Below are 15,722 nucleotides of genomic sequence, written 5' to 3'. Positions count from 1 at the left end.
GTCGGTGGGACTTCCCAGATCGTTCTTTCTTGCTAGGAAGGCTCCTCCCTGTGTCCTCTGTCTCTGACCCATGGCTGCCCCCAGGTTCCTGCTTATTCAGACTGCTACAGCCAGACCCTGAAGCAGGTGCATCCACTCTGCCTCCCGAGGAATGTTCTACATTCTCTCCCCCCTCCTTGGTTTTATTTGGCTCACCAGCATCAAGGCCTTGAAGATGGTCCTTTGAGGAAACTCCTGCATCCTTTGGTTTTTCTGTCCCTTTAGCTCTGGCATCTTTGTTCCTTGAAAGTTTAAAGTCAAAGTATAAAGGGTTACAACTGTATGAAATGGAGGGTTCTGCCTTGGTAAAAATTAAGAGTTCTGATGGCCACTGGAGGGCAGTGCTTTCATCTTTGCTCAATACCGGAAAGAAGGGACCAGTAGGATGTCTGGGTCCCTCCTGGCTTTCTTTCCCTGCTGCGATGATCTGACAGGTTTCTTTAGAAGGGTTAGATTCACATATTTGGTTCTCTGAACCCTTCTGACTTGGACTCTCTACATTCTGCTCATTTACATCCCCTCCTGAGGCCTTCTTTGTCTCAGCTTTGCTTCCAGGCTCTGAGGGCTCTGTGACGCTGGTTGCCATCTGTTGCTCGGGGACTTCATCAACTGTCTTCTCTGCTCCTTGGCTTGCTGCCACCTTGATACAGCCTTTAGGCTTGGGAGAACTGCTTTTTTTGCTCTCTAGGGCATTCTTTGGGTGTATACTATTATCACCTTCCATTTGTTCACTGGCTCTCATAAAGAGTAGGAAGGGGAAATTTGGTTTTACTTTGCAGTGTGCTGGGGGAATGTAGTGGTAATATTCTGGCTCTGCAGCCCCAGCTCCTTCTTCTCGCTTCATTCTTTTTAACTTAGATAACGTTGAGGCAAGGGACCCTCCATCCTGAGGGTCTTCATCTTCTTTTTTACCATCAAGATTACTGTTACCGTCAGAGTCTCCCATCTTCTGCAGTCCTTGGTCAGAACCCTTCTCATCAGCTTTTGTTCCATCTTCAGAAGTCCCTTCCTCTGCATGGTCCTTGAAAACTGATGCTATTGATTCGAGTTTGACAGGAGCCTTCTTGGCAAAGGAAAATGACACTCCCAATTTTTGTAGTGGAGTCCCTAAATTATTCTTAATGCCAAAGCTAATGCCTTGGGAGGCTAACCCAGGGGCCTGTGCCAGCCCAGTGGTATTAGTGATTTGTACTGCAGTGAAAGGGCCTCCTTTATCTGTGGAGAATTCAGATCCCAGGCCACAAGTGGCAGCAGCACTTGTGCCACTGTTTGTAGCTGATTCATCTTTATCATCCTCTCCACCTTCTTCATCTACAGCCACCGTGGTTGGTCTGAACATGGGACCACTTCCAGGTGCACTACACAATGGTTTAGAAAAATGGAAAAAAAAAAAAAGTTTAGAGGTACATTTCATAATTCTTATAGAGCACTTATCTCTGGGGCACCTGGGTGGCTCAGTGGGTTAAGCCTCTGCCTTCGGCTCAGGCTAAGATCCCAGGGTTCTGGGATGGAGCCCTGCATCGGGCTCTCTGCTCAGCAGGGAGCCTGCTTCCCTCTCTCTCTCTACCTGCCTCTCTGCCTACTTGTGATCTCTGTCAAATAAATAAAAAAAATCTTAAAGGAAAAAAAAAAACCACTTATCTCTTACGTTCCACCATTCGTTGTAGGTAGGCCTCAAAGACACTAAGTGGTGGTTGTTTCCTAGCCCTGTGCTAAAAAAAGAACTTGCTCTGTGAATTTAGGCAAAGTCTCATTCTCTTTTTCTACTAACTAGGTGTATTCCCAGCACCAGTCAGTTACTACTATTTCTTCTAATCGGTCTAAAATTTAAGTGAAGCTGTATCACACAGCTCAAATACTCTGTTGTTACCACCTAGTAAAGGTGACCTGCCCTGTATCTGTTTTTTTTTTTTAAAGTAAGTTTGTTTTTTTAAAGATTTTATTTATTTATTTGACAGACAGAGATCACAAGTAGGCAGAGAGTCAGGCAGAGAGAGAGAGAAGGGGAAGCAGGCTCCCCGCTGCCCAGAGAGCCCGATGCAGGGCTCGATCCCAGGACCCCGGGACCATGACCTGAGCTGAAGGCAGAGGCCTTAACCCACTGAGCCACCCAGGCGCCCCATGTTTGTTTGTTTTTAAGTAATCTCTATATCTAACATAGGGCTTGAACTCACGACCCTGAGGATCAAGTATTATGTGCTCTTCCAACTCAGCCAGCCAGGCACCCTTGTTCTTCTTCCTTACTGAAACATGCTACCCATCAGTGTGCCATCAAACATATGGCTGAACATCTACTCACAAAGGTTGTATTTCACTCAGCTAAAAACCCGCTAATTTCCTTCATATTTTTAAAATTTTATTTTTAAAAATGTGGATATGGGGGGCCTGGGTGGCTCAGTGGGTTAAAGCCTCTGCCTTCGGCTCAGGTAATGATCTCAGGGTCCTGGGATCGAGCCCTGCATAGGGCTCTCTGCACAGCAGGGAGCTTGCCTCCCCCCCATTCTCTCTGCTAGATAAATAAATAAAATCTTTAAAAAAATGAAAAATAAAAAAATAAAAGTATGGATACTTTGAGTTTAACATAGTCAGAAACCCCCACCATGGGCCATGGTTAGTTTATCTGTTTCGGAAACTAAGAGTCTGTGTCTATTTCTTGGGTACCACACTAAAGCGTTTGCTTTGGTTTTGTTGTAATTTTGGGGCATTCTGTACAAGGATCATGATACTATAAACACTTTCCCAGCTTTGAAAATAGGAACACGGAGGAGCCTCAAAGCCAGTGTTTTAAACTCATGCCGTGTCTGAAATTTTTACAGTGTGTCAACTATTCATCTGAGGTATTTTTCAAGCCAAATTCAAGAAGTGAGGAGAATTACATATCTGTTTGGATGAAGTCTTTTTATCTGATCCCTAGCTACTCGCTATCCTAAACTCAGAGACTAAATATATTTGGATAACGTGGTATCCCTTGCTATCTAGACTCTTGCTAATGGAAGATAGGAACCCAAAAGATTTAAATAACAAGAGACACTTACGCTGTGTCACAAAACCTACCCCACGGCAAAGAGACCCTCAAGTTGAATAAAAACAGATCTTATTTTGTTCTTTTGCTTAGTCTTTGACATGTTAACTGCTTCAACAACACTTACTATGGGGTCATGAATTCATTCTGGGACAATGAAATACCTGGTGATGGGTCAAAACCTTTTACTCTCTCAAGAGATTACTTGGTCATCTTTTAACTGCTTACCTATAAAACTGAGAACTACAAGTCACCTCTGAAGAAAAACATATATTAAAATATGCCCCAAATCAGAAAGTGTCCTGGTATATACTTTTTATAGAGGTTCCCTCGCCCTCGCAATGTGCCCAAGAGGAAAGCGTTATGATACAAAAAGCTGCCAAAGAAGGAATAAGAACCAGTTTACAGGCAGCTTAACTCAACATTAGAGCTCACTGGTTAATTCTGTTTCAAAACTCTGTTTCGGGGCGCCTGGGTGGCTCAATTGGTTGAGCAACTGCCTTCGGCTCGGGTCATGATCCCAGAATCCTGGGATCGAGCCCCGTGTCGGGCTCTCTGCTCAGTGGGGAGCCTGCTTCTCCCTCTCCCTCTGCTGCTCTGCCTGCTCGTGTCTCTCACTCTCTCTGTCAAATAAATAAATAAAATCTTAAAACAAACAAACAAAAAAACCCCCTCTGTTTCAAAACTATGTGTTTTCTCCTCCAAAATGCTAGAGAAGTAAGTAAGTTTAAAAAAAAAGGGGGGGGGGGAATCCTGAGACAAAAATGAACTTAGTAACTTAGTAAGTCCAGGAACTTGGCTGTGAACTTTTGAAGGACACAATCATAGTTTCTCTTTCCCCTATAGCCAGTTCCTTCTTTGGTCCTGGGCAGCCATTAAAAACAAAGATGGGGCTAAGTCTTTCTGATCGAGGCACATACCTCATGAATCCTCAGATGCTCAAAGACTGGGTCCCCCAAGACTAGTTGCTTGGAAATTCAGCTTTAGGTGGAGTAAATTCCACCAAAGGCTAAATACCAGCCCCCAAATTGATAATCATCAAGAATCATGAAGGAAGATTAAAAAGAACACTCAAGAATGCAGGAAGCTGCAGAGAAATAAATTGATAGAATTCCCTAGGTTTCAGTGATTAGCACAGACTGTACAGTACTTAAAAGGAAGTTGACTTGAGTCTCTGCCCCATACTGTTTAGTTATAAAAAAGAATACTGGGATATATGTCCTTTTCTATAAAACATAGGTTGGAGAAAGGGAACGATAATATTTGTATAATTTATTGATTCATTGAACATCTTCTACAAGGCACTTTTTTTTTTTTTTAAAGATTTTATTTATTTATTTGACCGAGATCACAAGTAGGCAGAGAGTGAGAGGGAGAGAAGCAGGCTCCCTGCTGAGCAGAGAGCCCGATGTGGGGCTCTATCCCAAGGCCCTAGGATCATGACCTGAGCTGAAGGCAGAGGCCTTAACCCACTGCGCCACCCAGGCGCCCCCACAAGGCACTTCTGATGTAAAGATAATCACTCCTCAAAACAACTGCAACAAGTGAACTGTTAATTATCATCTCCCATCTTAGATAAGGACACCGAGGCATAAAGCTTAGATAGCTAAAGTCACACAGATAGGATATGGCCTCAGAAGTGTATATTCATAAAATCAGTATATTATACTGTAATAACAGATAGGCTTTAAGTATAAAAGATTTACTAATAAGGATTGTAATTCTTAAGGATTAAAACTATCTGTAGAACCCTCTGAGAGAAAATATCCTCACCATTCAGCTTGTTTCCTTTGTTCTGCCAATTCATGGAGCCGCCGAAGGGCTTTTTCTTGTTTCTTCTCATCTTTACGGGATCTTGAAGAGACATTTCGAGCAAACTCTCTCTGCTTAAGATCTTTCAATCTCTGGGGTAACAAAAAAAGGAAATAGAGGGTGGGTGATTTAGAATAACTTGGGGGTCCTGAAAACAAGGCCTTTAGAATATTTACCTCAATCAGTGGTTACAATGCTAGCGTAGAATACACTGTTATATTCTGATAGTAATTGAAAACACAATGGCTGATTACTTTGGATAAGACAGTTGGAATACCTGCACTTCTAATTAGGACAGCATACCATTTGCTTTATGGGGCAAAATTAAATGATTTCGGAAGCAACAAGCAAATTTTAGAACACTAGGAGGAAAGAAAAGGGACTATTTAATCACCTGCTCCTCCAGGATGCAAAACTAGACAAACAGAACATGAGATAAACTGTAATAACACAAGCCAAAGAGAACAGAAAGGGGTTAGGCTAGTACAGAAAATTACCCAGGTGTAAGATCTTAAAAAGCAATGTACAGCTTACATGGGGAGGTTATTTGAATCAAAATAACAAATAGAAAGCATACTTTTATTTCACCATAAAAAGGTGCTGTGATTTCTTTTCAGCATGAACAGTTTTCCTTTGACTATGAAACCAACCATCTTCCAATGCTCGCATGTTCAGAGCTCAGCAGTCTGACCACTTGCGTCTGGTCAGTCTGCTGAAATGAGAGAGTAATGTGTATTGCTCTTTCATTCCATCATGGCCCTGAGAGGAACATCCAGGGGATGAGGAGGGAAAATAGAGATAAGTCAGAGAATTTATTGCTTAAAATCCTTATGATAAAGAATGGGTTTTTCATTCTCAGAAACTTCTACATAATTTTCCTTAAAAACAGAACAAAACAAAACAAAACAACAACAACCAAAAAAAGAACAGTGCTATGACACACTGGTGACAAAGTCCAGACATATCTGCAATGAAGACAGAACTAAAATTATTTCCAACACACCAGATAATATAGAAAACAAACCAAAACAAAATACATACATTAGCCTATGCTTTTATAATAGCATTAGGAAAAGGAATTTGACCCAATATAAAGTGGACATTGCTTTGTGGAAGGGCATGATGTTCAACAGACAGAGGATTTTTTCTTATCTAATATTTATGAAATGTGTTTTGAACTCTTTTGAATTGGGAGGGGGGAAAAGGGTGAAAAGACACACACAAAAAAAGATATACAGCTAAAGACACTAGTAGAAAAACTCACTCTTGTGATCTGGGCTCCCAAATTAGAAGGATTTGCTTTCAATACATCAGCTGAAAATGTCACATCACAAAGAAAAAAAAGTAAAAATAAAACAAGAGTGAAAGAGAAAAAAAAATAAAGCAAGCATTACTACACAGGCTCTCTTAGTGAATCTGCAAACTATTATACTGAACAATCAGGGACAAAGCCATCAACTCTAAAAGGGTCGGGGAGAAGGGAAGCACCTGTACAACACATATATGTGTACATACACACAGACTGACACAGTAATAATCTCTCCTAGATAAACAGACCTATCTGAATTCAGGAAAAACAGTTAACAGAACTTCAGGAAAGACCACTGCTACCTAAAAACAGTCAATCTTATTTTCATTTACCTTTATTTTGGGAATGTTCAAGTAACCAACAGCCGGCAAACTATTTTACTGAAGCTGGCTATCCAGAATTAAGACTTCTTAAAAACCTCTTCAAGATGGCGAATCAATTATTTTGAATAAGTATGAATTTCAATTTCCTCCTTTCAAGGGGAATGAGGCAGAAAGAGCCTGTCAGGACTATTATATGATTATTTCAGGCTACAAACCTAGTTTTTCTCTGCGTCAAACATTTACCAAGTTTTCTAGCCGAAATTTAATGTTTTTCTCATATTTGCCATCTTCTCTCTAGCCAACCCCCAGGCCTGCAAAATCTCCCTGAGCCTCATTGTTTCCTTCCTTTTACAAATATTTCATTACTTTTAGTTAGGAGTTATTTCCCAAACTAAAGAACATTGTTTATTTTTATTATTATTTTTTTTTTTTGTAGGCAGCAAAGCAAGGTTTATTGAGTGATTACAAAGTGATAGTACAAAGTTACTGAGAAGGGAGGGGACCCGAGAGGGTTACCCCTAAAGGACACTGTGTAAAAGAATGAGCATTTTATCAAAGCCTGGAGTTTCCAGGCTGAGTCAGACAGAGGTTAGGTTTTCCAGTCATTCAGCAACCACTTGATGCAACCTTGAAGTTGAAGGGATAAAACTATGTCCACATCTTCCTGAAGATGCCCTATCTCAAATTCCTATCACAACATAATTGTAGGGAGGGAAGAAAATGTGTTATCAGTAAAACAAATCCGAGTTATAGCCCCATTCTAGGCAAAGATATACACCTATATGGGGAGTAGCAAACATTCCTAAATCACCTTTGCAAACTTTATTATCTTTTTAAAAAGATTTAAGTAATCTCTACACCTAGTGAGGATTCAAATTCACAACCACAAGATCGAGAGCCACAAGCTCTACCAACTGAGCCAGCCAGGTGCCCCTACCTTTACAAACTTTTAAAGTCTGGCGTCTCAATGTAAAACTAGGAACTCCAGAATTCTAACCCAAACTTTAAACATGGGGCTTGGCAACTCTCCCAAACTCAAAATGTGTATTGAGGTCTCTCAGATGAGGGCATTTTGATGATAAAAATGGATTCCTTATTCCAAGTCTTTCCTTTCTACCCAAGGTCAAACTAAATTCTCCTCACAAAGTCTCTACTCATACCTTATAAAATTTTCTTCTTTCTGAACTTAGTATTCATCTAGCAACCAACATACTTTGTACTAACTCTGCTACCTAAAAACAGCCTCATCTAGCAACCAACATACTTGGCACTAACTATACTTATTCCTGCCCTTCAGAAAGGCAGTCTGTGTGTAGTTTCAGAGTCAGAAAGACTTGTGTCCAAATTCATTCATCACCAGCCAAGTGATTTTATCTCTCTGAGGCTCCAGTTCCTCCATTAGAAAAACAGAGCCATTCTGGCAACAGATTTATGAGGTTAAGTGTCAAAATAAATAAAAAGCATGCTGCATGTCTAAGTGTTTAATACTGTCTCTTCCTTTTTATCTGGAGCAGAGACTATATCTGATCTTTTTACATTTTATTTTTTAAAGTAATCTCTACACCCAACGTGGGGTTTGAACTCACAACCCTGAGATCAAGAGTCCCATGCACCAAGAGAGCTGAGCCCCCACTTTCTTAAATTAAAAAAAAAATTTTTTTGAAGATTTTATTTATTTATTTGACAGAGATCACAAGTAGGCAGAAAGGCAGGCAGAGAGAGAAGAGGAAGCAGGCTCTCTGCAGAGCAGAAAGCCCAATGCGGGGCTCGATCCCAGGACCCTGGGATCATGACCTGAGCCAAAGGCAGAGGCTTTAACCCACTGAGTAACCCAGGCACCCCTAAATTTAAAATTTTTTAAAAAGATTTTGTTTGAAAGACAGAGATCACAAGTAGACAGAGAGGCAGGCAGAGAGGGGGGAACACAGGCTTTAACCCACTGAGCCACCCAGGCGCCCCTTAAATTTAAATTTTTAAAGTAATCTCTACACTCAACATGAGGCTCAGATAGCTGACATTTATAATCAACCCTAAAGTGTATAGAACAGTAGTAAGTCTACAGAAAGTGTCTGGTAAATGCCTGGTGAATAATTTGGCTTAAACACTGGATCCTTAATTTTTTCCCCCAAATAACTTTACCATTTGTAGAAAAGTTTGACATGAAAAAAAAAAAAATTTTTTTAAGAGAGGGAGAAAACAGAGAGAGGGGCAGAAGTATTTTCTTTTCTTTTTTTCTAAGAGAGGGAGAGTGAATCTTAAGGAGGTACCACATCCACCGCATAGCTGCAAGTGGGGCGTGATCTGAAAACCCTGAGATCATGACCTGAGCTGAAATCAAAAGTCAAATGCTTAACCAACTGAACCACCCAGGCGCCCCTGATAATTTTCACGACTCTACTAGGGACAATGTCAGGTTAATATAACATATATGGTTTTCCTAGCTATTATTCTCATCCAGTAAAGAAGTCTCATTCTTCAGAGAATCAAAAAACCTAAAATGTTAAGCCCCTCATTTCTGGACAAAATTAAGCCAGGGGTGCTTAGCTGGCTCAGTTGGTAGAGCACGCCACTCTTGATCTGGGGGTCACCGGGTCATGCACCCACGGTGGGTGCAGAGATTACTTTATTATTATTATTTTTATTAGAGAGAGAAATAGGGAGGGAGAGGGAGAGAATATCTTAAGCTGGCTAGCACACTATGCGTGGAGCCTGACTCGGGCTCAATTTAACAACCCTGAGATCAAGACCTGAGCCGAAATCAAGAGTCAGATGCTTAACTGACTGAGCTACCCAGGTGCCCCTAGAGATTTTTTTTTTTTTTAATAAATAAAATAAAAATTTTAAAAAAAGAATTAGGCCAAATAGGAAAAATTAAAAAAAAAATGATATGAACCAGAAAGTTCTCAATTCCTATATAAAAAGTAATTTTTGTAAAGGTAAAAAGTCCCTAATTCAGAATTGGATTTTCCAAAGTTGGCTAGTATATTCCAAAAGCCTGGTTCATTTGCAACTGAATGTTCATATGAAATTCTCTCTGGGTCGTATACTTTTACTTTCCTCTTAAATTCTAAAGAGGAACTTTCCTCTTAAATTCTAAAGAGGAACACAGGTAACTTCTTCAAGGTGAGAATAGAGGGGAATAGAGAATACCTGCCTGTCAGAGACAGAGCTCACATAAGGAGACCAAATATTATCCATGTGCCATCAATCCAAAACGTCTTGAAAGGCTGAGCAAATTTCATCCATGCATAGAAAAAATTCAAGTTAGAATCCAAACTGGGACACAGACTGATCTGAGGGGACATAATTAATCATCAAAGCTAACTTCAACTATGTCCTTATCTCTGAAAATTATAAAGTATGCTTTCTGAAGTGTTGCTAATAACATTGCTTCTTCATTGAACTATACTAGTAAAAATTTAAGCCACGTAATACATTTTTAGCTGGACAGTATTTCATTCAAAGAAAAGGGAGACCGAACACCATTCAAAATGAAAGAATTTGAAGATCCTGCTCTGAAAAAACCAATAGCATGTTTCCAAAAAAGTATACATTTGCAGCACAGAACAAAATGGCCACTTCTCACTGATTCTCAATACATGGTAGCCGGGGTTTTCATTAAACTTCCCAGAAGACCAACATGGGGAAGACACACCTTAACAAATAATCTAGCTCTTGAAACACCCATCAACGTAACCATGGCTCTTTGAGCTGAAGACCACTTCAATGTAAATGACATTCCAGTTCTTAAACACCACCTACATAGCACTGTGCTGGCAGCAAAATGTCCACTACAGACAAACTCCAGCTCCACTGCCCAACTCTGAACAAATGAAACCAGAGAAATGAGAATCTGGTAAATCTTACCAGGTTTTAATGTGGGTGATAAATTCGCTTACATTATCAACAATGTGCAGTATAATAGCAAGGGATGACACTGTTTGACCCAGGAATGAATGACACAAAGTTACATCTGCACATAATTTCCCCTAGCAACAAAATATGGGTCTTAATTAATAAAATATTTTTTGCATCTTTTGTTGCTATTTTTTTTTCTAACAAAAATTAATGCTGTAGGTTTTTTTTTTAATATTTGGGTATAATCTACTAGGAATAAATCTATTGTCTTTCTCAAGTATTTTATTTATTTTTTTAAAAGATTTTATTTTTTTATTTGACACACAGAGAGAGAGCACAAGCAGGCAGAGCAGCAGGGAGAGGGAAAAGCAGGCTCTCCCCTGAGCAGGAAGCCTGATGTGGGGCTCGATCCCAAGACCTTGGGATCATGACCTGAGCCTAAGGTAGCCGCTTAACTGACTGAGCTACCTAGGCACCCGTCTCAAGTATTTTAAATCTATTACTTCAATTTAAAGAAAAACAGGCTACTGTTTTCAGATTAAGGGAATTTCAGACATCAGAAAACAGAGTATTTCCTATTGCCACTAAAAATCCCATGTTCTAATATTTACTCAACTCTAAAGAGAAAACCTGATTTTGTCTTGTTAGGGTCAAAAGATTATCCAGTTTCTTCCTCTTACCAAACAACCCCACTCTCCCAGATCAGGGACCCAAGCTTAGCCTTCCTTTGTACTAACCCTGCAATCACATACTGTTGTCAACGGCACAAAAGAAATAATCAACAAACATTTACCAAACTGGTTTCAGTTTTAAAATGAGTTGTTGAGAAAGGGAATACGAATACTTTATGTATTATTTGTTGGTTATGAACAGAAACAGGAAACAGCAAAGAAATTGTTCCCACCTCAATCTCTTTTTTTGGCTAAGTATAATCCAGTTGTTTTTTTTGTTGTTGTTGTTTTTTAAAGTAATCTCTACTGAGATCAAGAGTCACGCTCCACCCACTGAGTCCAATTCAGCTTTTTCTGAATCTCAACCACTCCCTTTCCCCTATGTCATCAATCCTGCATACCCCAAATCCATGCCCTCTTTTCCCCAGTTTCCTTCCTCTTTCTCATGATACAACATCAATCTCTTCTCCCTTCCCAAAGTAGAGTAATCATGCTAGCTATTACTTGTCCAGGTTTCCTGAATGCAAATTCTTTGGTGTTTGATACTTCTGAATGAGACCTTCCAGAACATCCGTATGTGGTGAGGAAAGAAAAAGACCAAGAAAGAACACAGAAAGCCTCAGTACTAAACTACTCAGGGAAGGAAGACTGTAGCTGAATGATTAAGGAAATCCAAGTTACTGGACACTAGATGTAAATTCTTTCTTTTAGCACATGTTCATCAGTAAGCTATGACAATGTTTATTAAGTAACAGAGAAAACCAAATGTTTGGTAACAGAGAAAACTAAACATTAATGCTGATCGTAGATCCTGAAAACATCAGAGGAAAGCAGAGTAGCACACATTCTTTCTTGCTGGCTAAGAGTAGTCTTAGTCAGTTATGAAATACTTACCATTTATGCCCAATTATTTTGCAACACAATGACTATTAATATAATTTGGTGAGTAACAAATTAATATGTCATAAAGCTATTATTAAATATTCATTTCAATATGTTCAGGAATTCAGCAAAATGCCTTAAAACATGGTGTATTTCTGCAGAAGCAGGGTGCTTCCTTTACCGTTTTTTTCACACACCTATGTATATGTACACATAGTCACCATCACCACCAACAAATTTTAAACTGCAAGAAGTTTTTTTTTTTTTTCTTTTTAAAGATTTTATTTATTTATTTGTCATAGAGAGAGAAGCGAGAGTGAGCACAGGCAGACAGAGTGGCAGGCAGAGGCAGAGGGAGAAGCAGGCTCGCTGCCAAGCAAGGAGCCCGATGTGGGACTCGATCCCAGGATGCTGGGATCATGACCTGAGCCGAAGGCAGCTGCTTAACCAACTGAGCCACCCAGGCGTCCCTAAACTGCAAGAAGTTTTAAAAATAATTTTGAGATACATTTCACATAGCATAAAATTCACCCATTTAAACTGTAAAATTTAGTGGGTTTCTCAGAGTTGTGCAACCATTAACACCATCTAATTCTAGAACATTTCCATTACTCCCAAAGGAAGCTCCATGCTCATTAGCAGTCACTCACCATTACCCTTTTCTACCCAGTTCCTGGAAACCTAATATATGCTCTCTACAGACATGCTTATTCTAAACTCTTTATATAAATAAAATCATACAACATGGGGGGGTTGTGACTGGTTTCTTTGACTTAGCATAACACTTTCGAGGTTCATGCCTGCTGTATGTATCAGTAAGTCATTCTTTCTTATTGCTGAATAATATTCTATTGTACAGATGTACTACATTTTGTTCATCCATTCATCAACTGGTACGTATATGGGCTGTTTCCACTTTTTGGATACCATGAACAATCTAATACACGTTTTTTAAAAAAAGATTTTATTTATTTTTTGACAGAGAGACAGCGAGAGAGGGAACACAAGCAGGTGGAATGAGAGAGGGGGGAAAGCAAGCTTTCTGCTGAGTGGGGAGCCCAATGCGGAGCTCAATCCCAGGACCCTGGGATAACAACTCAGCCACCCAGGTGCCCCTCTTACGCACATTTATTTGTGCACATATATTTTCATTTCTTATGCATGTATATTTTCATTTCTCTTGAGTATATGCTGGTCATATGGTAAACTCTATATTTAACACATTTTGACAAACTGCCAAACTGTCTCCCAGAGGGGCTAGACCATTTTACAACTCCACTAGCAATGTAGGAGTGTTCCAGTTTTTTCATATCCTCTCCAACATATGTTACTGTGTCTTTTAATTCTGGCTATCCTAATGGGTGTGAAATGGTATGCCATTGTGGTTTTGTGGATAATGAGTTTTAAATATTACTATATATGGGGTGCCTGGGTGGCTCAGTAGGTTGGATGTCCAACTCTTGATTTTGGTTCAGGTCATATCTCAGGGTCATGGGATTAAGCCCCATGTCAGACTCTGTGCTCAGTGTGGAGTCTGCTTGAGGTTCTCTCTCTTACTTTCCTTCTGCCCACACCCCCGACCCCATGCGCATGATCTCTCAAGTAGATAAAAAAATCTTAAAAAAAAAAAAAAATATATATATATCTATATATAGATAGATCTACAGCTACATAGCCTTCCAGATCATAACTGCAGGCAAAGGTATGCTTTCACTGTAAAATTTAAAGGAGCATAATTCCCAAGAACAATTTAGGCTTATAGCAAACAGAACAGCAGCATCTCAGTTCAGAGCTCTCTTTTCAGGACTGTCACTCACAGACTTATCACTGTTTCTTAGGCTGCTTTGCCTTTTCAGACTACAACAGAACATACAGCCCTCACGCAAGAACCTCCACCACAGTGCACGACTCTGATGAATATAAACGTACAGGGGCAGAAAACAGGCTGAAAAGTATAGAACATAAATAGGGTAGACTCATTTTATTCATACTGGGAAAGTGTGCCAAGATAAAGAATGAGTCAGAAATTCCTAAGAAGAAATATAGGGTTTACCAGCAAACTAAGTTCCCAAAAGGGTCTGTTTAGGGTCATCCCTGCCTGCTCACAAAAGCAGACAGTTTCCCTAAAGAGAAACAGTCTTCCAAGGTTAACTAGATTGTGATAGCTGGATGTAAGAAGTCTACCCCCAAGAAAAGCAGTGGTAGTGAGTATGTAAGATTCAACAAGTGAAAAGGCTCAAAACATGCCCAGGTTTTGGAAGACTAGCCAAATGATGTCAATTCTCTTATATTAAGCGAAACAGTCCCAAAGAAAAATAACATACACAGTGGCACAAACTTTTATCTCCCTGCTACAGGTTAATAAAATAAAATTATAATATGCTCAAATTCTTAGATGCATTCCTCTTTACACACTTGCTTTGCTTCTGTAAGCATAATCTCTTCAGAAGTGACATATGCTATTTAAGTCAACATTTATGAAGTGTTAGGATTCATAAATACTTCATGGTTTTCCTAATCTATTTCATGACTTTACAATTATCAATTTATGGTTTTCTAAGGATGAACATTTCATAAACACATGAAATACAGATATGTGTAGAATATCTTCACTGGTATCTAGTCTTGGTGGTTTCACTTCTTAAGTTATTTTAAAAATAAGCTAGATGCCCAATGTGAGGCTCAAATTCACAACCCCAAGATCAAGAGTCGTATGCTCCACCAACTGATCTAGCCAGGGGCCCCTGTGGTTTCATTTCTTTAGAAGGATTCATTTATTTTTAATTTTAGCCCCAGAATTATTTTCAATTTTACTTTTTTTTAAATTGCCTTTTAAAAATTTACTCTCGTGTTTCCCTTGCCCTGAATATCAAAGTAGCACCAAAAAAAGAAAACTCAGTCTGAATTTCCTCAAATCTACAGTGGCTTGCCAGAGGTCCAATTGGTTTTGATATGCTTACTGTCCTGATGCCCTATGTACCAAGCATACAGAGGATCAAATGCAGTAAAGATCCTGAGAGGCAAAATGCAACCAATAAACAGTGAATCTTCAAGTGGAAAGTGACTCCAAACTTGAATGAAGGCCATGTGAAGTCCAAAAATGATTATTCCTTCCATCACCAAGGAATTTCTCAGACCTTATTTCAATTGAAAACCTATTTCATTTTTGAGTAATGAGGAAAACTCGAAAATCTCTGTTCCTTAATAATACATATTACTTGATATTGTCACAGTCAACTAAAAGTAAGCAATGCTGTCAAAAAGTAACTAACAGTTTAGACAAAGTTAACTAAATTATGCAGTAGTAGATTCCATTTTGTAGAGAAGTCACTGATGGCTGCTATAGGCTTACTCTGTTTTAGTTCAGCTATTTAAAGCTCATAAAACTACTTTTACAGTTGAAACAGACATGGTACTAAATGAGATTTCAGTGTTTCTAAAAAAAACGTAAAAGGAGTTTCATACTGAACCGATTTTAGCAGAAAGAAGAGGCAGGCTGAAAGGATTCTCTCCTCTGACCAAGACACTGATTTTTTTGTACAAGTAAAAAGAATTTCTCAAAGCTGCTTTACTGTACCAGATTTTGATAACTGGATCAGACTACCACAGGTAGTTCTCAAACTGCAAAGTTGGCCCCTTAAAGAGGAAGAAGGAGGCAGTTTTTCAATGTGCTACTTCTCCAGTGTCAATTTGAATGCTGTGGGTAGAAGCCTGTGTGGAGAGAAAAGGAAGGTATGGGCCTGGGTCACAAACCCAAATGTCTAGAGGGATTTGACAGTTAATATAATGAGTCATACAACTTGACA

The 15,722-nt window shown here is 39.3% G+C and overlaps 1 protein-coding gene across 1 annotated transcript in view; it reads right to left on the bottom strand.

Annotated features, from left to right (window-relative positions):
* GPATCH8 (G-patch domain containing 8) overlaps positions 1 to 15,722 on the bottom strand; it is a 105,719-nt gene that overhangs the window by 3,531 nt on the left and 86,466 nt on the right. Inside the window, 2 exon segments of the mRNA XM_047706535.1 lie at positions 1 to 1,397; positions 4,835 to 4,965. Coding sequence (XP_047562491.1) covers positions 1 to 1,397; positions 4,835 to 4,965 — 1,528 coding nt within the window.

Source organism: Lutra lutra, chromosome 16 (genome assembly GCF_902655055.1).
Source record: "Lutra lutra chromosome 16, mLutLut1.2, whole genome shotgun sequence".
In the NCBI taxonomy this organism is placed as follows: domain Eukaryota; kingdom Metazoa; phylum Chordata; class Mammalia; order Carnivora; family Mustelidae; genus Lutra; species Lutra lutra.
Note: the sequence above shows the minus strand (reverse complement) of the source record. Positions and strands in the feature narration are given on the sequence as shown.